The sequence below is a fragment of the Siphateles boraxobius genome, unplaced genomic scaffold (genome assembly GCF_051911475.1).
Source record: "Siphateles boraxobius isolate OS27281-9 unplaced genomic scaffold, OSU_SipBor_1 6, whole genome shotgun sequence".
Taxonomy (NCBI): Eukaryota; Metazoa; Chordata; class Actinopteri; order Cypriniformes; family Leuciscidae; genus Siphateles; species Siphateles boraxobius.
In genome coordinates, this window is record NW_027509186.1 from 22,526,970 (window position 1) to 22,550,682 (window position 23,713).

The 23,713-nt window shown below is 36.6% G+C and overlaps 1 protein-coding gene across 3 annotated transcripts; it reads left to right on the forward strand.

The window, feature by feature from the left end:
* The first annotated feature begins 473 nt into the window (after positions 1-473).
* eml2 (EMAP like 2) lies at positions 474-22,655 on the forward strand. Of its 3 annotated transcripts, none has more exons than XM_077208226.1 (22): positions 474-782; positions 5,591-5,776; positions 6,087-6,213; positions 6,716-6,820; positions 10,709-10,737; positions 11,515-11,644; positions 12,088-12,237; positions 13,045-13,114; positions 13,608-13,718; positions 13,888-13,983; positions 14,562-14,696; positions 15,269-15,368; positions 15,574-15,728; positions 16,035-16,160; positions 17,575-17,706; positions 18,315-18,382; positions 18,612-18,700; positions 20,583-20,680; positions 20,792-20,879; positions 20,971-21,066; positions 21,245-21,375; positions 22,022-22,655. In XM_077208226.1, exons 1-22 carry the CDS (start codon positions 713-715, stop codon positions 22,145-22,147), a joined length of 2,418 nt encoding a protein of 805 aa, XP_077064341.1. In that variant the 5' UTR covers positions 474-712; the 3' UTR covers positions 22,148-22,655. The 3 variants fall into 3 exon arrangements, with proteins under 3 accessions (XP_077064341.1, XP_077064342.1, XP_077064343.1); XM_077208227.1 differs by lacking the exon at positions 474-782 and adding an exon at positions 3,534-3,864; XM_077208228.1 differs by lacking the exons at positions 474-782; positions 5,591-5,776; positions 6,087-6,213; positions 6,716-6,820 and adding an exon at positions 8,455-8,633.
* Positions 22,656-23,713: the final 1,058 nt, after the last annotated feature.

Genomic DNA, 23,713 nt, shown 5'->3' on the forward strand with positions numbered 1-23,713 from the left:
GCTCTGTAAAAATCAACATATAGCCTAATGTTTATTTTTGCTAGTAGATATAGCCTAGTAGTCAATCAAATAGCCTATTGGTCTCGCAATGTGTTTTGCTCAGGTGCTTGAAAAACGTTATAGGACGCCAAAGTGTAGCATATTCTCTGAATGTGAATATAACGTTTTGTAGCTTGGCATCGGATAGCCCATGTTTTAGTCAGACCTGCACTGCCATCTATTGTTAAAGAGTAAAAATAACAGCAGCTTCACTGTCAAGGATATTTTATGAAACCAGCATCATTAGCAAGTAAATTCCCGATTAGACCTGTTACAGGCAATAAGGAAATAGCCTAGGCCTATTCATCTCTTGTATAGCCTATCTGTGCAAAACAGTTAAATATCTCGATGTGTTTTTTGTCCTCAGGGCTTGTTAATTTGACTAACCTGCCTCTCGTCTCATATATATATATAAATCATGATATATGAATAGTGGAAGTAGTGACAGCATATGATGGGACTCCAAGAGTAAACATGCACTCTTGTTCCCTCTGGGTAGCAGCAGACCAGCGGTGAGGCTGTTGCTATAGAAACGCAGGCAGCACAGGTTGTCGTCGGCTGTTCGGTGGAAAGGTGTTGAAGGCGCTGACTCGTATGTGAGGAAAGTAATCTGGCGGATCTGAAGACCGGCGATTAAGAGAGAAATAATAAAGGAATTGATCAGGAGAAGGACATGTCGGAGCGAGTAGCCTCATGTGGGAACCTGTATGACACGAACACCCTTCTGCTTCGGTATTGCAACGGTAAGTTTGGCAGCGACTTGACTGAGCATTCATAATGAATGCGAGAGAGAGCCACACGAGATGGTTTGTTTTCGTTTCCATTTCAGACGTCTTGTTTTTGATATCAATCAGTTTTATATCAACATTCCAGCAATCTAATGTTATTGTCGTGTCAGTGCGTCATTGCTTGTGAGGGCAGAACAAAAGAAACTGTCTTAGTGTTATGTGATGAATATTATTTGTTTAAATTACTGACCAGTTTTATATCCTGTATACATGCAAATTTCATTCTCCCCTCAAATATTTTCTTATCGCATATGTGCTGTTGGGATCAGTGTCATGGTACAAGGATGAACATCTACCCAGATTCAGGCTCTTGAAAGATATTTGAGAATTACAATCCGAGCTATCATATGTGTTGTTTACATTTTTTATTCATTTTCTCATCAGCTTTTGATATACTTGAAGCCTCTCATCCTCAGCAAACCTGATTCAGCTCGTTTCACTTGGGCTTTGTTGTTTGGTTTCAGCTAAGGTTTTAGTGGAAAGAATGTACTAAGTTGCTTATTTATTTTGAGCCATTTTATGAATAACATTACCCACCTATTAAGATGGATTTACCAGGGTATACCTTGAAGCTTAGTTGTAAACATCATCTCTGTTTTCAGCATTATCATGACTATTAATACAATGATCTAATCATTAACAAACATTAGCCAAATATATATTTTATCTGCAAAGCGGTGGTTCTCAACTAGTTTTTCTGTAGGGCCCATATTTTGAATTATACAAAGTGGTGACCCAGAAGAACACCAGATTTGATCATCAAACAGAATTTTACCATGACAATGCATAGGGAAAATTGACACAGATGTCTGACAATTTTGCATACTGTGAACAACAGCAGAAATGTGATTTACTCGTATAAAACACTAGGCTAAATATTGCATTAGTATTATCCACTTTACCAACTGATGAGTGTGCGTCAAAATACCAAAGTTTGTTGACCTCAACGACAAAAGCTATGGATAAGATAAGATATTTCTCCTGCCTATTAAGGATGATAAGCCTATTCATTCTGCTATCTTAGCTGAATGATTATGTTTAGTTGAAATGTATTATTTCCATTTATAATCGTTTTTCCCAGAATAGACCTGCAACTCATTTTGGAGTCGTGGCCTACCAGTTGAGAACCACTGATATAAAATACATTTAGTTGAGAACCACTGATATAAAATAAATTTCAAAACCACAGAAAGTTCTATATAGCCGATGCAAATATATAAGCAAATATTTCAAATTAATTTACAGGTGCAGTAAGCGATTTTTGAGAAACGCTGTTGAAAGTGGATCAGACCGAGCGCTAAAACCATAGACTGTAAGAAAAAAATATGGACGTAGTGTCCGTGACGTCACCCATAGGTTTCTAAAGAGCATTTTTGAAGCCCAAAGTGGGCGTAGCATGCCGTTGCCATCTTGGCGGCGCGTCACTCCTGGATAACTGAAAATGGGCAAAGAGGGATTAGCTGAGGTGAAGTGACGGCTAACAGACAGCACCGGCTAGCAGTGACAATAGCGACAATCCACCTGTCACTCAAGTGGCCACGCCCTTAATTATGCTGAACTTTAAGGCTTAATATAATTTAAACATATGAATTATAAAAAAAATATAATTAACCACCCTCACAGTTGTGATGAAGGGCAAAATTAGCTATATAGACCAAAACCACTTTTTGTACCAGGCTGTAAAAAAAATGTTCTGTTGTAATGTTGGGCATTTTAACATGGAGGGTATGGTGTATGGAATTGGCTCTCTTTTGGACCCTGCCTCTAGAGGTCAGTCGATTAATTGCAGTTTAAGTCACTTCCGTGTTGGATTCAAGAGAGAGACCGGATGGTTGCCGCTTGGCCAAAACACACTTATAGCCAATCAGCAGCAAGGGGCGTATGCACTCATTAAGGGGGAGGTGCCTGTGCCAGTGTGTTTGTGAATTTGGGGGCGGGGCTATCAAATATGGGCTGTGATCCGTTTCGGTTGGGGTGTGTTTGTTTTTGGTGATTTCAAATATCAACAGCTTTATTTAGAAATCGCTTACTGCACCTTTAAGAACAAACACATACAATTGTATTTATTTTATATACATACAGGTATTTATCTTCATATATACATTATTTATTCATATTTTTATTTAATAAAAGATGAAGAAATAAAAAGAATATAGCACAATATTTAATATTAATTTCAGTCAATCACTGAAGGTCTTGTTGCAGCATTCGATATTTATCACTATGGCTACTTCATTCTAACAACCATTGTGCACAGCTTGTTGCTGTTGTCACTTAGAAACGTCTGTTTCATCAGTTCTTGTGAATTACAGGTTCTCTCAAGGATAGGTATCAGTGCACATTGTGGTCATTGTTTGGGTTTTCAGTAGGTCAATTTCCATGACAGATGGTTTGGCTGAACGACAGATGGATGGGTAGACAGTATATGTCATGATGAGACTGGGTCAGAGAGGTGTCTATCCATGTTGTACATTTGGATGGTTTAGACTGGTAGACGATTTTAAATGTTGCACATGAAGATATTAAAGTCAGACTATGATATTAACAAGTTGAATGCCTTTAAAAAATCCCGATGTGAGTCGTATTGATACAAATGATAAGAAAATGAGCATGCGTCCCAGGGGTATAAAACAACAAGTCATAAAGTGTCAAACTGACATACACTTCAGTTTGCTTTTAACAGAGAGGCTGGTCAGTGCACTTCCTGATAGTGCCTGACTAACAGGTCTGGAGTCGAGCCAAACCTCTCTCTCTGCCAACAGCACATCCAGCAGTTTTCTACCGCATAGGAGACGGGGAACAGCGTCCTGTTACAAACATCACCCTTCTCTACACACAGCACTGAGGGTGGGGGAGGGTGAGCAAGGAAGGTCCAGACACGGGATCAGCCATCCAGCAAGCCAAGGGGAAGGTGGGAGAAAGAATCTTTGGCCAGGCAGGCGTTTGGCACCTTTAGGAAACCCCTAGAGAGCTGCAGCGGATCAGGCTGTCTGAGCGGGTGACTGACAGACGGACATAGTACTGACTGGAATGGCAGGTAGGAGGGGAATACAGGCAGAACGGGATGATGAATATTTCAGTGCGCTTGGTTACTGAGCATCCGGTTTCCTCCAGACTGCTTTTGTCTTCCAGCATCACTATAGCTCCATCCTGCTTTCTTCTCACCTTCCACTTTTGCCTCCTATTTTCTTTCACTTTTATTATTTCAGTCGACATGCTCACCACCTGCTGATGCCACTTTATGGATTGGATCTCCATGTGTTAACAGGCGTAGGCATTAACAGAGGTTTATTATATGCACACTTAGCATGCAGCCCGTTGCATTGCCGTTGAGATTGAAACAAACACTGTTTTATGTGAAATATGAAATTGAGGAGCTACTTTTGGAAAAATGTAAATGTGACGGGACTTTTCCTTCTGGTTTTGATTATTGTATGATTTTTGTTATTTTGTGTATAAGTTGTATATTTAAATGCAATACACCCAATCGCCGACACTTTGAATCAGCATTTGAAACTTGCTCAATTGTCCACTCATGCTTTCAACTTTTTTAACATTTTATGGATTTTTTGTCGAGTAAATTTGGGTAAAAATTCATCAAAGTGCCCATGTAATCTCTCTTTTTAGTCACAGATGTTCTCATGTTGAATGTTTTTCAACACTTAAAAATTGTATTATAACTACCTTCCATCACTTTTTTTTTCAATAACCAACAGGACATTTTAGTTAATGTATGAAGTGACAGGTGTGCTAGAAAGGTAACCACACAAATATTTGTGTCTTTATTTAATATTATTTTTGCAGTTTTATCATTTCAAATGTTTAGCTGAAAAAATGTTGTGCTATAATTCATTAAAGTAAATGCTATTTGTTTTTATATTCTGTTATGCAAAGACATTTGTACAGTTTTTAAGTGTCCAATGAGTGTGTAAATTAAAATTAACTTTCCACTTCAAATTTGCCGTCAATCCCTCAGCTGTTGCATTAGAAACACCCTCAGCAGCGTCAATTCATTTATTTGACATTTACTGAAATGGTAATGTAACAATATATATATTATAAATGTATATTAATTTTTTTTAAATTTAAATATGACCAACTTTACTAAAGATATGCGATGTTGATAACTGTCACCACAGTCTGTGAAAGGGTCCATTGTTTAAAAATGGCTTAAAGCATCAGTTCTCGGAGCCGGCCTCAGCTAATTTCCAAGTGGAAACCAGGATGACTTAAAATTATTTCCTATATTATTATTATGAATCAAATTTATATTATTAATATGTAAACTGAAGTCATATTTAATTTTTTAACCCCAACGACAATGTTTTTCTTTCTTTCTTTTTTTTACATAGTTCTTGAAATTGCTAGAATCACAAAATTAATTTTGAGCAATTCATATATCAACAATCCCAGTTTATGTTAATACAAATTTGTAAAACAAGCAGCATTGTCATAATTTCATCAGAAATACCAGAGGAAATATCTTACCTTATATTGGTTTCGGGGGGGCTTTGATTGTATATTGGATTCATGGGAGACTTGGAATGAGAACCACTGATTTAAATGGATATTTCACTAAAAAATGAAAATTCTCTCATCATTTACTCATTCCCATGCTGTCCTAAACCTATATGACTTTCTTCTTTTGGAGCACAAAAATATCTTCTTTTTTGTCCCACAAAAGAATCTTTGGACCAATTGTACTGTACAAATTCCAATCAGTACAAATCCTAATGCTATAACTATCTGCCTGTCTCTTTCAGATGACAATGTATCAGCTGGTAGTGGGATGGAGATGGATGACCGTCTCTCTCACCTGGAGCAGAGGGTGCAGCTGCAGGAGGATGAGATCCAGCTGCTGAAGGCGGCGCTGGCGGATGCTTTGAGAAGGCTGGGCTGCTGTGAGGAGATCACACAGACCAGCAGCAAGAAACCTGGACCTACTAAAGGTCAGAGCTTCATCGCTGCCCTCTGCTTATTATCATTACGTGTTTGGAGCCTAGAAAACTAATGATTGGAAGATATTTTTCCATCTAAAACAACTTAAACTGATAATCTGAGGGTAACCTTTCCTATGGGTGCATTCTAAGATGTAACCTTTGTGTTAGCATTCAAGGTACTTAACTGTTTTAGGATATTTAAAACAGGGATGTATTGTAATTCATTATATAGTGGTTACATAAATAGTTTCATGTGGGAGGTGAAGATAATTTGCATATCATCTCATTGTGTTCCTCTGTTTCTTCCTTCCTGATTTAGTCCGTCAGATACTGCAAGCTCTGCCATCCAAGCCTTTGACAAATGGCTATGTGCAAACAAAACGCCTGAGTGGCTACCCTTCCTCTCCCTCCTCTCCGAAAAAGGAGGTACTGATGTCTATCAAAAGGTGAGAGTTATAAGCAACATATATATCATTTTTACTGCATATTATCTCTACACATTTTCAAATGCCATTTTATTGAAAGACATGCTGGTATCACACATTAAAGTAGTACATAGTGGAAATATTTGCATTTATTCTACACCAAGACATTTGTTGCTCAACATCATCAGTGTAGTATTACTTCTCGACCTCAAGATGGCGGTATTGAGTAATAAAACCATTTGGAACATTTAGCCTAAAAGATCCCTATATAATTAAGTACCTGAAAACTTTTACAGAAGAGAGGTGTAATGGTTCCTTGTGATTTATTAATAATTAATATACAAATTCATCATTAATATTAGTCATTTGTATTCATGTGGACTTGAGAAAATGCTTGTTGTCCTACCATAACACCACAAAGAGCCTGCTGTGTTGTTTAATACTCCCATCCAGACTGGCATTTCTTTGATGTGCTTCTTTCCTGTCCTCTGCCTCATTCATTACTCTTGTCTCTGTGTGTCAGGAAGAGCATGTCCACAGAACGCCTTTCCACGGTGAAGAAGGAGATGGCCGATTCCCGCAGCAGAACCACCTCATCTGGCAGCTCAACAAGTGGAAAGAGAGACAGGTACCATTTCATCTAAATAAAGTGCATTAAACTCAATGATTTTTCTGTCACAGAGATGAAAACTCTTTTCTTCCAAGCCTTGAGACTAGTACAAGATGTCAACACAGCTAAAATAGAGGTTACTTCAGTGTCTAATTAGATGACAAAGCCAGACTTTTGGTCAGCAAGACGCCAGATACAGTAGGGGAAGTGAAGGACCATCTATAGACAGCATTTTATACAATAAAATATTAGACCATGATTTGAGCTGAATCAGATCATGATATTATTGTTGTATTTGTATTGCTGATTTGAAATATGTTATGAAATGTACAGCTTTGCCTATTTAGGCCTTTCTTTTGTTTTTTAAATAGAATTGTACTGCAATTGTTAAAGGTTACCACTGTGTGTTCTGGTTCATAGAAACAGAGTTCTAGCCAAGTTTTCTTACCTTAATGTTGGTACATGGACAATATACAATTCTGTTCAAAAGTTTGGGGTCAGTAAAGATGCATTAAAATGATCCAAAGTGGAAAGATTACAACAGTAAAAGATTTCTATTTCAAAGATTTGTTTTTCAAATAAATTCTGTTCTTTTAAACTTTCTATTCATCATTTCATCCTGAAAAAAAACATGTATCATGGTTTCCACAAAACATTAAGCAGCACGACTGTTTTCAACATTGACAATAATAAAGATGGTTTCCAAATCAGCATATTAAGAATGATTTCTGAAAGATCATGTGACACTGAAGATGCTGAAAATTAAAATTTAATATATTACATTTTAAAATATATTAAAATAGAAAACAGAAAATATATTTCACAATATTACAACAAAAAAAATCTGAATTTTTGATCTAATAAAAAAGCATAAAATACTTCTTTCAAAAACATTTAAAAGATCTTACAACCCCAAACTTTTGAATGGTGGTGTTAGTGTATACAGTTTTGTTTCTTGTTAAGTGAGATATTTCAACTACTAAGTGTGTTTGTTGTGCACACACCAAGAAGGCTTAGGAACAATGTGATCAAATAGTCATAAATAATTTATGGTGAGTATAGATAAAGTTCCAGGAAGGAAGGTAAACAGTGATGTTCAAGCTAGACATCTGTCAATATAAGTGTTATTGACTAAGATCCTGACTGTCGGAGCTGAATAGCAACCACTGGAAAACTCTCATTAAAGTTTCATAAAAGAAAATCCATTAACCAGGCTACCACTTAATATAGTGTTCAATTCAATTCAATTAATTTTTATTCTTCTATTTTTATAGTGAAAAGGAGGGTAAAAATTACATTTGAATAGAAAAAACTTCAAACTTGTCATCATCTGAGTCCATTAAACCTTTGTTGCTATCGCAAACTACTACATAATAAGAGCTTCATCCTACTAAAGGGTTAAGTATTGTTTCCAACAGGTTTCCCACCAAGCTCCTGCATGATGTTTGTACAGCAGATAATCCTACACCTTAGAGGTTTTATATTGATCGCATGATGATTGTTTGTATGGCACATGGCAGCTCTTCGCAGTCACTTGGTTGACACACACACACACACACACACACACACAGACATACACACCACTGAAACAGTCTCCTGACCACAGAGTGCTTCATGTTAGTGCATTAAAGCACTGGGAGGTGTGGTCACCCAGAAAAGGGCTGTCATGCCCACTGAGGAAGTGTCCTCCCATTGGTTAGCGAGATCCATGTTCCTGCAGAGCTCAAGTTAACTCAAACAAGGAACTCAGTCTTTTGCCTGACGCTTTTGTAAACTTCAGCTTGCACTTAAACTGATTAACTGGGAAAAACAACATGAAGAGGTCGACAAGGTAATTAAGCTCATGTTCTTGTTAAGCTCTTTTAGGTCTTCAAAAGAAATACTTTTGGTAGTTATCGGGTGAGGTTGATAATGGAATTGCGTTCAGCTTCCTGCAACAAAGCAAACATTGGTAGGCAAACAAGAATATTAACAGCATCATGGGTTCTATAAAGCAGATGCACCTGGGCTAAGTTGGGGACTTAACTTCCCAATTGGGAACAAAAGACTATGAGCAAACTTTAAAAACATTGTTGGAATCTGACAACCTTTTGCTTATGCATTTTAGTTTGCTGTTGCAAGCCTTCAGGGTTTTTTTAGGGCAATTTTGCATCATTTTGTGAGTCATTTTGCAAAAATGTAAATGTTTCCATCTGGTTTTGATTGCTTGTTTCCATCTGGTATTGTCAGACTAAATCCCTGTTATCCATTCAACTCCCATTTAAGTAATGTAATACATATAATGCATACATTTTGCTAATTGCTTTAGTGCATTGCTTATCTAGCAATTTGAGTTAGATATTGATCGTCTATATTCCCCCCCTACACACACACACACACACACACACACAAAGACAGTGCTTTGAAGGCAAATTAGAGTGAGTTCTCTACATCAGGAAATAAAATGGTTTGAAGGACATCATGTCCAGAGAACTTCAACAGAAGCTTTTAGTGAATCCCTTGCTTTAGAGATTTGATTTATTCTGTAAAGATACTGTGTGGTGATTTTCATGTATAAAATCCATAAATCGTCACCCGCACTGTTTGTGGAATGGATGGGTGTGTGCATACAGTCCATTAGTATGAGGTCACGCACAATAGTGGTGCATACTCACTGCATTATATTGAGTTTGGTTGCTACACAGCCTAGGGTCATTACTAGTAAAATAGATTTTTCCGGGATGTGCTTTTGAGAAAATGTTGCCAGAGTAGCTGCCATTTTGTGTGCCATCACCTAAAATTAGGTGTGTGGAGCACTGAAATGTTCCATAAATGTGCATAAACAAACAAATTGCTTACATTTAACAGCATGCTTGCTGAGAAAAAAAAATAACCGATCGGGATTTATGTGGATACAAATGATATGAACTATTCCTTACATTCCTCACATATTTTCCCAAAAAAAAAAAATTTAAATAGCTGCAAATGCACAATAATTTTAGATATATATATATATTTGTATGTGTGTGTGTGTGTATATACACCACACTGGCTAATGGAAATATTGTTTGATTTTAGCCTACACCACTCTAAACCGGTGTTATTAGAGATTGGCTTGCTTTGATGTGGCCTGCTTTGCTTCAATCTTTGCTTTAATGAATTGTTTGGATGGTTTCTGCATGCCTGGACACAAACAGATAATTGTGGGAGCGTTTCTTTTCAATGGCACCAACGATCCTTCTGTCTTCCTTTCACATAACATTTCATTTTGCCTTCTTACTATAGAAAGGTCCAGTTGTCCTGTTTGCTGTCCATTCTGAGGATCCCTGAGTTCCGCAAATGAATTCCAGCAAATAATGCTGGATTGATGGGTCTAATTTATTACTTTCAGCTGTCTAAGACAAGATGTCACTCATGACAGTCTTGCATCAGCATAGAGGAAGTGGATAACTGTGTGGTTAGAAAAACAGCTACAAAACGCACGCACAGACACAAATTGAACATTTAATCTATATATATATCAAGGCCTCTACATTTAGCGCAATTTTGTCCATGTTCGTTTTCAAAGCAAAATCACCACCAGTGCTGGCACCCCACCAAATGTGTTTAGTCATGTAAACAAGCTCTGAAACTTTGTGTATTTAGTTGAAAGCAGTTTTGGGTGCCCCTCTCCTCCTGTCGCTTTTGCTCAATGTTTTGTCCATTGCACATATCTATGAGAGGCCAGATGAAAGCTGGGTCAGTATATTGGATTAGCTCAGTGAATAAGTCATCCTCATAGAAAACAAAAGTCAAAGACAGCAAACAAAACTTTTCAGAAATGTTTTTTAGAAAGTTTTTGTTTAACTTACGGCGCTGTTTTTGTCTGGCTTGTTGTCTGTGAAGGAATGAATGAATGACTGACATCTTTCTCTTTTGGTCTTTCAGCAAAACCAAAGAGTGCACCTTCAACGCTGGTAAGTTTTAATCTATTTTGAAGTAATTTGATGTATCACACAATAAAAACAAAAGTCCTTTTTATATTGAGCAAGAAATCAATAGCTGGTTGGTATTGCCTTTAGTGCTTTATGTGTCAAGTGTTAACTAAAATAAAACTGAAATAAAATATAAATATAAGATGTAAAAACGTATATTAGAAGCTATATAAGAAGCTACTTATATTAGAAGAAATATTATAATTAAAAGTTTAAGCTTAGGTACTCATAATTACTAAAACTGATATAAAATAAATTGAAAAGAATAAAAGGACAAAAGCGTATAAAATAATTATAAAAATAAAATTAAAATCAAAAGTATAATAAATAAAACCTAATTCAAAATATTAAATAGTATATAAATAATACTAAAATGACACTGCTACATATAAACTGTTTCATTACAGTGTTTCCTTTTCCAGTGGAGGAAAATTATTGTTTGTTTTTTTCATATATAAATGCATGTAATATTTGTTTAGCTGTGTTTTACTAGCAGTGCAGAGAGAGACTGGGCCCTGTGTTATGGGAAATTATATATTAGCCTGACTTGATCCCATTATCGTGTGCATTACAGATAAAAACTATTATGGATCGACGTAATGCTTTTTCAGACAGTCTCGTACTGTAAAGGGCAAGTTGGTTTCTAAGTGAACATAGTTCTGTCAGTCGGGCCAGGATAATTTGACAAATCATCCTTAACAAGCCATGTTTACTGCTTGTTTCTGTTTGGCCGCTAACATTTCTGTCCTTCTTGAACAGATGATGGTTACGTTAGGATGTTCATCCGTGGCCGTCCGATCACCATGCATATTCCAGACCAGCAGAAGGGAGCCTACAACCTTGACCACAAGGTGGCGCTGCCAGAGCGCAAGCTAAAACTTCAGTGGGTGTATCCTTGTGATTTAGCTGAATTTTTTTTTATAAAGTAACTAAAGTGAATTGTGCAGATATTCTAATGAATAATGATGTATTTTGATAGATAATTTTGAAGTTGTTTAGTACATTTTATTCTTATTATTTTACAATAATTTAGCCAATAATTGAATTACTTAAACTTTTCAAGTACAATTAATAATTCAAGTGCATCAGTGATTTTCGATTAAATTTCAGCTTATTTCTTAAATAGTTTGAAATGAAATGCAAATTAACCCATTTGAAATGTGACACAAAAGTGCTAATTTAAAGCTACAGTCCGTAACTTTTTTGGCATAGACAGAAACAAGATGCATGCACTTCTGTTTATTAACTGCTAGAGCGCCAAAAGTTACGGACTGCAGCTTTAAAAGCACGCATCAATGAAAAAGCTTTTTATTTCTTAACACACTTTATTAGTTACGGCTATAGGGGAAGAGACTGCCGTTCCAACCTCTACCTGTTGCCGACAGGTGAGATTGTGTACTTCAATGCTTCGGTAGTGGTGCTATACAACGTAGAAGAGCAGCAACAAAGACACTATCTGGGCCATAATGATGATGTCAAGTGGTAAGTTAAATATATATTGATTTTATGGTTTCCACATACACATACTTTTGCTCATTTTAATGAAGTTAATGAAGATTAAAAGCACTGGAGGAACTACTATGGGAGAGAAATCAGTCTAGTGTTGATGTCAGACAGAGAAAAATGCATTTCTGATTTCCTGCAGATTATTCTCAAACTAGGTCATTGTTCAAAGGTCCAAAAGATGTTATCATTGTGCTTATCAGCTTCATGAACAAATATATTGTACCACTGTATCGCCATCATTCAACAAAAAGAGCCAATGTACTCAGGAAGTGTTGCTAGTTTCTGAGCAAATTTGCATTCTTAGTACCAGATCTTGTTTGGCTTAACAGACTCTTAACTTCAAGATAAGCGAATCCCACAGTATATTCAAATATACCGGCAATCAATTTAGATCTCTTCTGCCCTGTGTTGTTTTTATGCTGTTTGGCTGCCAGGCAATGCTTATACTATTAACTGTTCAGAGATTATTTTATGTAGATCTCTTCTGTTGTAACCATAGACTGTAAAAAAAAAAATAACAGTTGTAATTGAGCCACAACATGCTATTTCTTGTCAAAAATTTTGTTAATTAACATTTGCTGCTAATTAAAATAACACTGGAATGCTATCTCTGTGACTGTCAAAATCCCTGCTGGTTTGCAAAACTGTTGCAACCTGTTTACTGTTTTTTTCTGGGATCAGACTGCATTCATTTACTGTTCCAGAGAGAGAGTGAGAGAGAGAGAGAGAGAGATGTGAAATCTTTTCTGACAAGCACTGATCCTGACAATGTTCTCTTTGCAGTTTGGCCATCCATCCAGACATGGTTACTATAGCAACAGGACAAGTTGCCGGAACATCCAAAGATGGCAAAGTTAGTTCACATTTAAAATTGTATAGCAGCATAAAGATTTGTTGATCTTTCGGCTCAATCCTGCCTTCTGTGTGCTCAGGAACGAAACTACTGTGCTCATAACAGTTTACATCAGTGTTTTAGCAATTAACAAAGTATATTAGCATTGTATATTAGCCTTAAAGTAATATACTTTTATTCAGCATGGATGCATTAAATTGATCAAAAGTAACAGAAAAGACATTTATTATGTTACAAAAGATTTCGGTTTCAAATAAATGCTATCCATCACAGGAAAAAATAACATTTAAAATTATATTTTAATAGAAAACGGTTATTTCACATTGCAAGATTATTTCACAATATTACTGTCGCTACTGTATTTTTTATCAAATTAATGCGGCCTTGGTGAGCAGAGGAGAACATTTTTAAAACTATGAACTATTCCTTTAATCTGATTTAAAGATGCTCCATTCATATGCATATAATAAATGAATCTTTTTTTCCCTATCAGCTTTTGCAGCCTCATGTCCGTGTCTGGGACTCGGTCAGTCTGAACACTCTTCATGTGATCGGAGCAGGTGTGTTCGACCGAGCCGCCACCTGTGTTGCCTTCTCAAAGTCGGTAAGCCAACTTCCTTTTTTAAGTTCTTGATAAATAATCTGTGTGCTTTGATGCCATATGATATATGAGAAAAGTGCACAATGGGTATAAGCAATGAATATTTGAACAGTGATGAATGGCTGAATGAACAATGGTATTTACATGGATATAATACCTCTCCTCTTCACAGAATGGTGGTGCTCATTTGTGTGTGGTTGATGATGCAAATGATCACATTTTGTCTGTTTGGGACTGGCAGAAAGAAAAGCAGCTGGCAGAGGTTAAGGTGAGGTGGCATGCTGTATTAAAGCAGCAATACTAGACCTGCTTTACAATTTCCTTGCATAGTGTGTCTTGTGTGATTATGTCTTTTAATAACAGAAACCTGAGTGTTCACAGACCAGGGTGGTTTAAAGCCCTGACCGCACATGTACGCCACCATGACGTCTTTTTGACGTGTGCATTTTCAACTGGAAGATGTCATGTTTGTCCTTTTAATCTTGTAATTGTGCGGCCTATGAAATTGCTTTCCTGACATCAACAATCCGTCTTTATATTTTTAACCCCTTCCCACCCACTTTCCACAATTGAATAACTTTGATGTATCAAATCAAGTTTTTTTTTTTTCTTGGAATATTCAGTTTCAAGCTGTTTCAGGTAGATTTGAAAGTATGTAAATGTTTAAAATGCTAAAATGATCACGTTTGCTCACAAATTTAACATATTTTAATAGTGCGCAATGGTCACTGATGTCCTGTGACTTTTATGTGCTTACTGAGAAGTAGTAAGAAATGTGCCACTTCGTTTTAGACTAAGGAAGAATGCATCTGGTTTTGTGTCAAATATCCACTCACAATTTTGCAGTGTTCCAATGACTCGGTGCTGGGCGCTGTCTTCCACCCCATGGAGGCCAACCTTATTGTCACCTGCGGGAAGTCTCACATCAACTTTTGGACAATGGAAGGGAGTACTCTTACAAAACGCCAGGGACTGTTTGAGGTTTTGTAGAATTTACTTTTCAGTATTACTAATAGGCAAATATCTGCATTAAAGGGTAACTCAACCCCTGGTCAGAGCCTGACTCCACTCACTGGCAATATTTGAAAAATGCTGGAAAAGTGGGCAGAGCCCAGCGGAGGGGGTGGGGTGCACCTGAGACCCGCGTCTCTCTGTAGGCAGGGGTGTGGTGAGCTGGAGCCTGCTTACGTCACGCAGTACCACAACATCCAATAGGAAAATTCAACTGCAATAGCCAACTTTAAACCTGAAGAGGGCAGCACTCAGACATTTTTACACCATATATTGTAGAATTAAAACACTTTATACCCAAATGTCAAAATATTTACTCGAAACAATGAACAGCATTAATAAAGCCTCAGTCTTACAGATCATTAACAAAAAAAAATTGTTTTAGGGTTTAGTTACCCTTTAAATTATATCTTTGAGTTAATTGCCTGCATTGTGAAATTTTATTTTATTTTATTTTGCATTCAACATCCCCATAGCACAGAAATATAGAAACATTTATGACGATTTTATTTAATGTATTCATATTTTTGGTATACTTTCAGAAACATGAAAAACCCAAGTATGTACTCTGCATCGCTTTTGCTGAGAATGGAGATGCAATTACTGGAGATTCTAGTGGAAACATCTACATCTGGGCTAAAGGTCAGCAAATAATTATGCCATTATTTGCTCTGGCAAAATAATTATCCAAATACCACATTTTGAAGTAATACATTGTATTTAATCCATCTATTTATGTAACGGCAGTTAGAAAAACAGCACCTTCATCTGTGTGACTGTTATTAGTGGAGATATTCCCTCAGTACACTTACAGCCTATGATTTGATGATGAACTCTTGATTTAAAGGGGGAAACCGGATCAGCCAGGTGGTTTCGGGAGCCCATGAGGGTGGGATCTTCTCTTTGTGTGTGCTGAAGGATGGAACGCTGGTGTCAGGAGGAGGGAAAGACCGCAGGGTGCTGCAGTGGGACCATGACTACCGCAAAAAGAGTGAGATTGAGGTGAAGTTGTTGTCTTGTTCTTTCATTTCTGTGAAATTAAAACTTTACTGACTTTCATAATGAAATGCAGATAGAAACAATGAAATAGATATGTATTTTGAATGTTCGCCATATTACCCTCCAAAACTACTTTTATTGGTATGATGTTATCGTATTCCTAGTACTGAAATGTAATCCAGACATCTTATTTATTAGATTCAGCTACATCAGCACTGAATTTACTCAATTTAGAACAATTCGTACAAATCATGTTTTAGCTGAGATGTACAGATTACACGTTCCTTAACATAGTTTCTCTGTAATCAGGTTCCTGAGGCTTTTGGCCCCGTCCGCACTCTAGCTGAAGGAAAACAGGACGAGCTGTTTGTGGGAACAACCCGAAACGCTGTTCTACGGGGCTCTTTTTCTGGTTCCCTCACTCCTATTGTTCAGGTATAGGTTGTCAGATTATATTACCTCGTGTTTAGATGCTTTTTGGCCTTATATCTTTGCCAAAAGTGAACAAGATCAAAACATTTTTCCTCAGTCTCATGTAGCCAGACCTCAGATTATAAACAGCACATGCCATGGGCAGGGCCGTCCCAAGCATTCTGCTAAGTCGCACTGGCCCCCACTCAGTCCGTTCAGTAGGTGGGGGGTTGTAGATGTGTTTAGCTGGGCATTTACTGAATGAGTACTGTGCCACTGTGCGTCCTACTGATTAAACTGTATTTTATTTCTCCATTCTCCTTTTGATTCTAAACTCAAATGGCACTGAAAATTGCGCGGGCCCTGTACAGTCGCATCGATTGCATCCCCCTAAGAACGGTCCTGGCCCTGGACCATATTGTAGTTTATCCACCTTATTCTGCTCTAAACAATGGGCGCCGCCATGACGACGACTCTGGTTGCCTACTTCCGGTTCGTACTGTATTAGCAGTGAGAGAATGAGTTCAGGCTCTACATGTGCTTTTGTTGGTTGTTTTAACAATTCAAAGAAGATAAAAAACTTTTTAGAAACTGGGTGCTTTAAGCATAAGATAAAAAGTAGAGAATGCCTATGTCCGGTTCGTATCAGCTACATTCAATACCAGAGAGTAGACGTTTTTGGTTAAAACTGAAGCATCCAACGAAAAAGCTGTAATACGTTACCAGTAGGGATGGGCATTTCAAGCAAAAATAATATTCGGAGATTGCTGGGTATTATGCAATTAATATTCGAGAATCGCACCCCTCCATCACATCACGCACACATGCATGTAAAGGCTATAGGCTACACAACAGAGCACATGAGCAAAGCGGAGCAATGTGACGCTTAAATATTCGTTAAACAAATTGTTGATTATATGAAAAGGGAACCGCATACGATGAGTCAGATATGACCATAAGATGCCCAATATCGGAGTTTTGTTTTGTTTTGTAGAAAGCCTTTCTTTAAAGTGAATTTCGTTTAGTATAAATTGTATCTTCATTTTTATCAATGTTTTATCAACAAATTGCCTGGAATAATAAATAAGAAGCACAAATAGATATACAGGACAGGGAGGCGCGGGCGCGTGAACTGGAGCGCGTCTTATTAATCAACGAAACTCAGCGTATAAGTTACTTGCCTCACATACATAAGTATATCTATAGAAAGCTTGAAATGTGTACTTTTAAACAAAATAATTAAAAACGAGAAATGGGCTGCTCCTGCTTATGTATAGGTTAAGTCGTATGAAGTGTGCATTTCTCTCTATAGGCGCGTTCACTACTCATTTATCGGAAATGGATGGTACCAATAATCATTTCTACCTGTCCAAAAGTAATAAGCACAGGGCATTGTTGCCATTCTTACCCTGGTTTCTGTGTTTTCCATCTGTGAAAGGGTCACACTGATGAGTTGTGGGGCTTGGATGTGCATCCCAGTACCGAGCAGTTTGTGACATGTGGTCAAGACAAGCAGGTCTATCTCTGGGACACATCTTCCCATCTACCTCTATGGAGCAAGGCCATCGAGGTTTGTATGAACTCTGTTTTACACTTACATTCCAGTGATATGTAATCATAATAAAAAATAATCTCATCTGCTTTGCATGTTTTAGTTTGTATACTGTATGTACACTTTGAGGACAAATGTCTGTTTTAGACATTGTTCTGTTATGCATATTGATTTTAGATTTTTATTGTTTAATATTAATATATTCAAATATTGCAAAATATATTACAATACTGCATATAATATAAAGTGTAATTTTACATTGTATAAAATATATTTTTTGATATTTATTTTTGTTTAATATATATATATATTATAATATTAATAAACAATATAATAAATCAAAATATAACATGTTATTTTATTGGTTTATATTATATAAAATATTTGTTTTTAATACATATTACAATATATAAAAAACAATATAATAAATCACAAATGTAATTTTATTTGTTTACATTATGTAAAATATATTTTTAATATGTATTTATTTTTATTGTTTAACACTATTAAAATATAAAATTATTAAAATATTTTTTAAAATATATATGTGTATCGTGTTTTTTTACATAGTATAATTTTTTTTTAATAGTTATGTATTTCTATTGATTGATTTATTTTTATTTTAGGACCCTGGGCGTACCATTGGATTTCATCCCAATGGCCCTGTGCTTGCTGTGGGCACCATGACAGGAAGGTATGGTTGCACATGGGAACTTTAAAATGATTTTTGACTTACATTACATGTCAATCAGCTGATTTTCAACAACAACAAACAAATAAAGCAGAAATATTTAACAGCTCTGTTTTAAAATTAGGATGTTTTTTTCCCCTCAACTGTACGTTTAATAAAAAATAGTTGTAATTCGGACTTATTTGATGCATCAGTATTCAAACTTGTTTTTGTTTTTTTTGCCCTTTTACAGGTGGTTAGTGCTGGACACTGACACCCGTGATCTCGTCTCTATGCATACAGACGGCAATGAAATCATCTCCGTTGTTAAATATTCTCCAGGTGTGATATTTTGTTTATTTATTTCTTGGCTCTTAAACCTATTTTCACTCTAGCGAAATGCATGCATGTATATGAAACATACAGTCGTGCTAAAAGTTTACATACAACTTGCACAATCTGCGAAATGTTAATTTTAACAAAATAAGAGTGATCATACATATATTATTTTTTATTTAGTACTGTCCTGAATAATATAATTTATATAAAAGATGTTTACATGTAGTCCACAAGAGCAAAAAAGCTGAATTTATAAAAATGATCTTGTTCAAAAGTTTACACCTTAATTCTTAAAGGACAATTCCGGCAAGAAATGAACCTAGGGTTAAATAACACATGGGTACCGAGTCGACCGTTCTCTGGGATGCGTTTTCATGATAATCGAATGTACCCAGTTTTAACGTTATTTTTAGTTTAACCACAGATTAGCTAACAACACTAGTGTATGGGGCATTGATTTAGTAAAAATAAAAATCGTTAGTTAATACCACTAACAAAGCTCAAAATAGCCCCACACTAACACGGAAGCATAAATGAGGGTCCCTACCTGCAAACCGAAGCATTGAGAACTTTGTAAGTGTACAGACAGTTTAATTAGAAGATACTTTATAAAGACAGTACACTTCGCGTATACAAGCAGGAGCCATCTTTGGAAAACAGTTTCGACCAGTCCTATCGTCCAGGACGTTGCACGGCGTTCATGGTTCGACTGGTCGGACTGTCTTTATAAAGTATCTTCTAATTAAACTGTCTGTACACTTACAAAGTTCTCAATGCTTCGGTTTGCAGGTAGGGACTCTCGTTTATGCTTCCGTGTTAGTGTGGGGCTATTTTGTGCCTTGTTAGTGGTATTAACCAGCGATTTTTATTTTTACTTATTAGATGCCCTATATGCTAGCACTATAAGCTAATTTGTGGTTAAACTAAAACTAACGTTAAAACTGGGTACATTCGATTATCATGAAAACGCATCCCAGAGAACGGTCGACTCGGTACCCATGTGTTATTTAGCCCTAGGTTCATTTTTGGCCGGGAATTGTCCTTTAATACTGTGTGTTGATACATGGGTGATTCACGACTGTTTTTTGTTTTGTGATGGTTATTCTGTATAATTTTGAGATCTATCTTTTCACACTGAGGACAGTTGAGGGACTCAAACACAACTATTGAAAAAGGTTCAAACTTCACTGATGCTCCAGGAGACACGATGCATTAAGAGCCAAGGGGTGAAACATTTTTTAATTTGAAGATCAAGGTAAATTGTACTTAATTGGTCTTCTGGGAAACATGTACAAAAAAAAAGAAAGAAAAAGATATTTAAACAAAATTAGAAAAATGTGGACATCTTCATACTGTTCAAAAGTTTTTACCCCCCCAGCTCTTAATGCATTTTGTTTGTTTATGGAGCATCAGTAAATGTTTTAACCTTTTGTAATAGTTGTGATTTGTGTTTGAGTCCCTCAATTGTCCCTAGTGTGAAAAGATGGATCTCAAAATCACAAAGTCACTGCTGGAAAGGTTTCAAATATGTAAAAGATGCTGGAAAACTGAAGAATTTGCAGGACCTGAAGGATTTTTCTGAAGAACATTGGGCAGTTTAACTGCTCAGGACAAACAAAGGGCCTTAAGAACAACCATTACAAAACAAAATTACTATCAATGTTGAAAACAGTTTTGCTGCTTAATATTTTTGTGGAAACGGTCATATTTTTTTCAGGATTCTTTAATAAATAGAAAGTTCAAAAGAACTGCATTTATTTGACATTAAACATGTCTTAACTGTCACCTTTAAAAATAAAAATAATACATTTTTCTTACTGACCACAGTCTTTTTACATGGTAGTGTATGTCACCTCTTAATCCTCTGACATCCTCTATCTCACAGATGGGGCGTACCTGGCCGTGGGTTCCCATGACAACTTTGTTTACATCTACTCCGTTACTGAGAATGGCAGGAAATACAGCCGTGTTGGCAAATGCACTGTGAGTTTAACAGAGAAATTATTTCAGCATCTCTTCAAAAATCTCTCTATTTCAGTGGTAATTACTAAGGGATCGTTAGCACTCATTTAATATCATGTCTTGCATCCGTAGGGACACTCCAGCTTTGTCACTCATCTCGACTGGTCCACCGACAGCCAGTTTATTGTAACCAACTCAGGCGACTATGAGATCTTATACTGTGAGTTGTTTTCTCAGCTAACAGCTTTGTCAGTGAATGAAGCCCAGATGTCATTGTTTTAATGACTGGTGTCATGTTTTCTGTTGAAAAGGGGAAGCATCCAGTGGGAAGCATGTAACTAGTGCAGATGCAGTGCGTAATCTAGAGTGGGCCACCTCCACCTGTGTGCTGGGTTTCAATGTGTTTGGTAAGTTACACCGTACACACAAAAGAAAAGAAAAAAAGATCAGCTTCCATTTAATTATTTTCCTGGAAATGGCTATGTATGAAATAATAGTTTTGGGATATTGTCAAATTAACACTTTTTCCTCTTCTTGTCCTTTCCTTTTTTCTTTTATGATATTTTATTGCTTTTTTATTTTAAGGGATCTGGCCAGAGGGTGCTGATGGCACAGACATTAATGCTGTATGCAGATCACATGACAATAACCTCCTTGCCTCAGCTGATGATTTTGGCAAAGTGCACTTGTTCTCTAACCCCTGTTCCCAGCCAAGGGTGAGTCTTTCTTTTTTTTGCGCAATTTGTCATTCAATCAAATAGGGGTGTAAAGATACCCTCATGTCACGATTCGATACATATCACGAGACTGAACTCACAATACTATATTATTGCGATATTCCAAGACATATGATAAAAGGTTAACCAAAAATGTACTGTTGCTAAATTACAATGCTAAATTTGGTTTTACATTGTGGGTGTAAATGAATAGGGTTGGACTTTGTGCTGATGCACTGGAACATGGAGACACAAAATAAAAATATTCATGATTCTGAAGCTGAAAAAACAGAATTATTTTAGACGAATATTGTTGTCACTCACTAGATCTATTTAAAATAATGTAGGCTACTTTTTACTGGTAACATCAGACATTTGGCATTATCAGGGCGCACAAATATCCCCACATTGCATTATTATACATTATATTCAACATTATATATAGTAGTTTAATGTAATACTGACACTAAAACTCTGAAAACTTGAGTTTTCTTCACTCAGTATTTTTTATTTTGGTTGAACTATCCACGATACATATTGTCACACTATCCATAATACATATTGTTGCGTTTTGTTTTGTGATATATTGTTACACCCCTACAATCAAATCATACTCCTGTAAAAAAAAAAATCCCTTTATCCGCAGGCTCCCGGCCATGTCTATGGTGGGCATAGCAGCCATGTGACCAACGTTGCCTTTCTCCATGATGACAGTCATCTTATTTCTACTGGTGGGAAAGACACCAGCATCCTTCAGTGGGTGCTCGCTTAGTCACATCTGAGCTGTCCTGCTGCAACCTCACTGTAGACTCCTGCCCACTAGAGGGCAGCACTGCTGTGCCTAATTCCCTTTCCTGTGTCCTGTTTGCCTGTACTATTTTATTAGGTTTTCCATTAAGTGCTGGTACAGAGTCAGTTTTGTCTCTTGTCGAGGTGTAATTACCATGATTGTTTGAGGGTTTGAGGCTAAGCTTAAATTGGTGATAATTGGCGAACTCTTGTCTTAAGTCAATTGTACGCTTTGCTGAATCACCACTAGAAGGAGCTCTGGTGCAGAAGAAGCATGTTGTCTACTGTTGACACTATTTAAGCCTATTTATAGAGTTTTGCTTGCTGAAGCCTATAGAAATATATAATGCTGTCACTTAGTGGAGGTTGTATTTTAATATTGGAAATACATAATAATCCTGTGGCACTTGGCTTTTGATGCATATCTAGGGGAGAACTTAAGCTGTGCTTTGCCTTTTATTTGTTAATAAAGTTTGACATATAGCAATGAATTTACTCCTATAATGTGTCTTGAAATCTAGAACATTTTTTTTAAATGTATATCAAGCTATAGTAGTTTCATTTATATATTCCATAATAATTGCTATGAGCTATTAACAAAATGACAAGAGTAAAGCTCTGTTGCTGTTTCTTTAGTCATGGCTTTGCTTTTCTATCTCCAAGTTGAGGCTTATTTATGAATATGTTCTGTATTTACAGCCAACATTTACACAGAGACTGTCAGAAAGGTCATCGGTTAAAACTTTACAACATAAACAGCCACCTGCACCATCTACAATTTCAAGTGTTGACATCCAGGCCAGAACATAACATATGCAATGTGTATATCTGGCCATATTTTGGGCAAATAACAGTTATTTGGTGTTAATTAAAGTGTTTCGTACTTTTTCCTCATGCAAAGTCTTATTCAGTATGTGTGTGGGTACATGCATGGACTGTCCTAGTAATTCCTTGAAGCATGAATTGCTTGCTTCAGTGGCAAATGATGAAATTGCAGAACATCTTCCCTTTCATTCCTTCCTTCTCTCTAATCATACTGTAAGTGTCTTTGGAACTGAATGGGGAAAGTGTTTTAGCAATATTCGTTACACACATGCACCCTTTTCTACGTTGTTAGCTGAGCACATCACTGAGGCAGAGTGAGTTCTGCCATTAGTTTACACGGTGAAAATGCCTCCGTCTTTCAATCAAAGATTTTATCTGACGATTAATAATTAATTGAGCATTGCAGCAATCAAATTCTCTGATGTCCGCTGTGCAACAAGCTGAAATACCTTCATCTCGACATACTTTACAGTCAATGCCCTAGAATAAACAAAATATATTCCTATCATTAATAGCAAACAACATTCAAAGAGGAAGTGCAAATCTTGGATAATTGGTTGCTCAGCAACGACACAGTAGATTTAGGCTTTTAAAACCCTTGTGTGTGGGAGCACTAATCTACAGCTCTCCAGCTCCTGAATGGAGGGGTAAATAATATCTGCTTCTTAGTAGAATGAAAAGCTGTTCTCTCTTCTTTTTATACATACACTTCTTGAGAAGAATT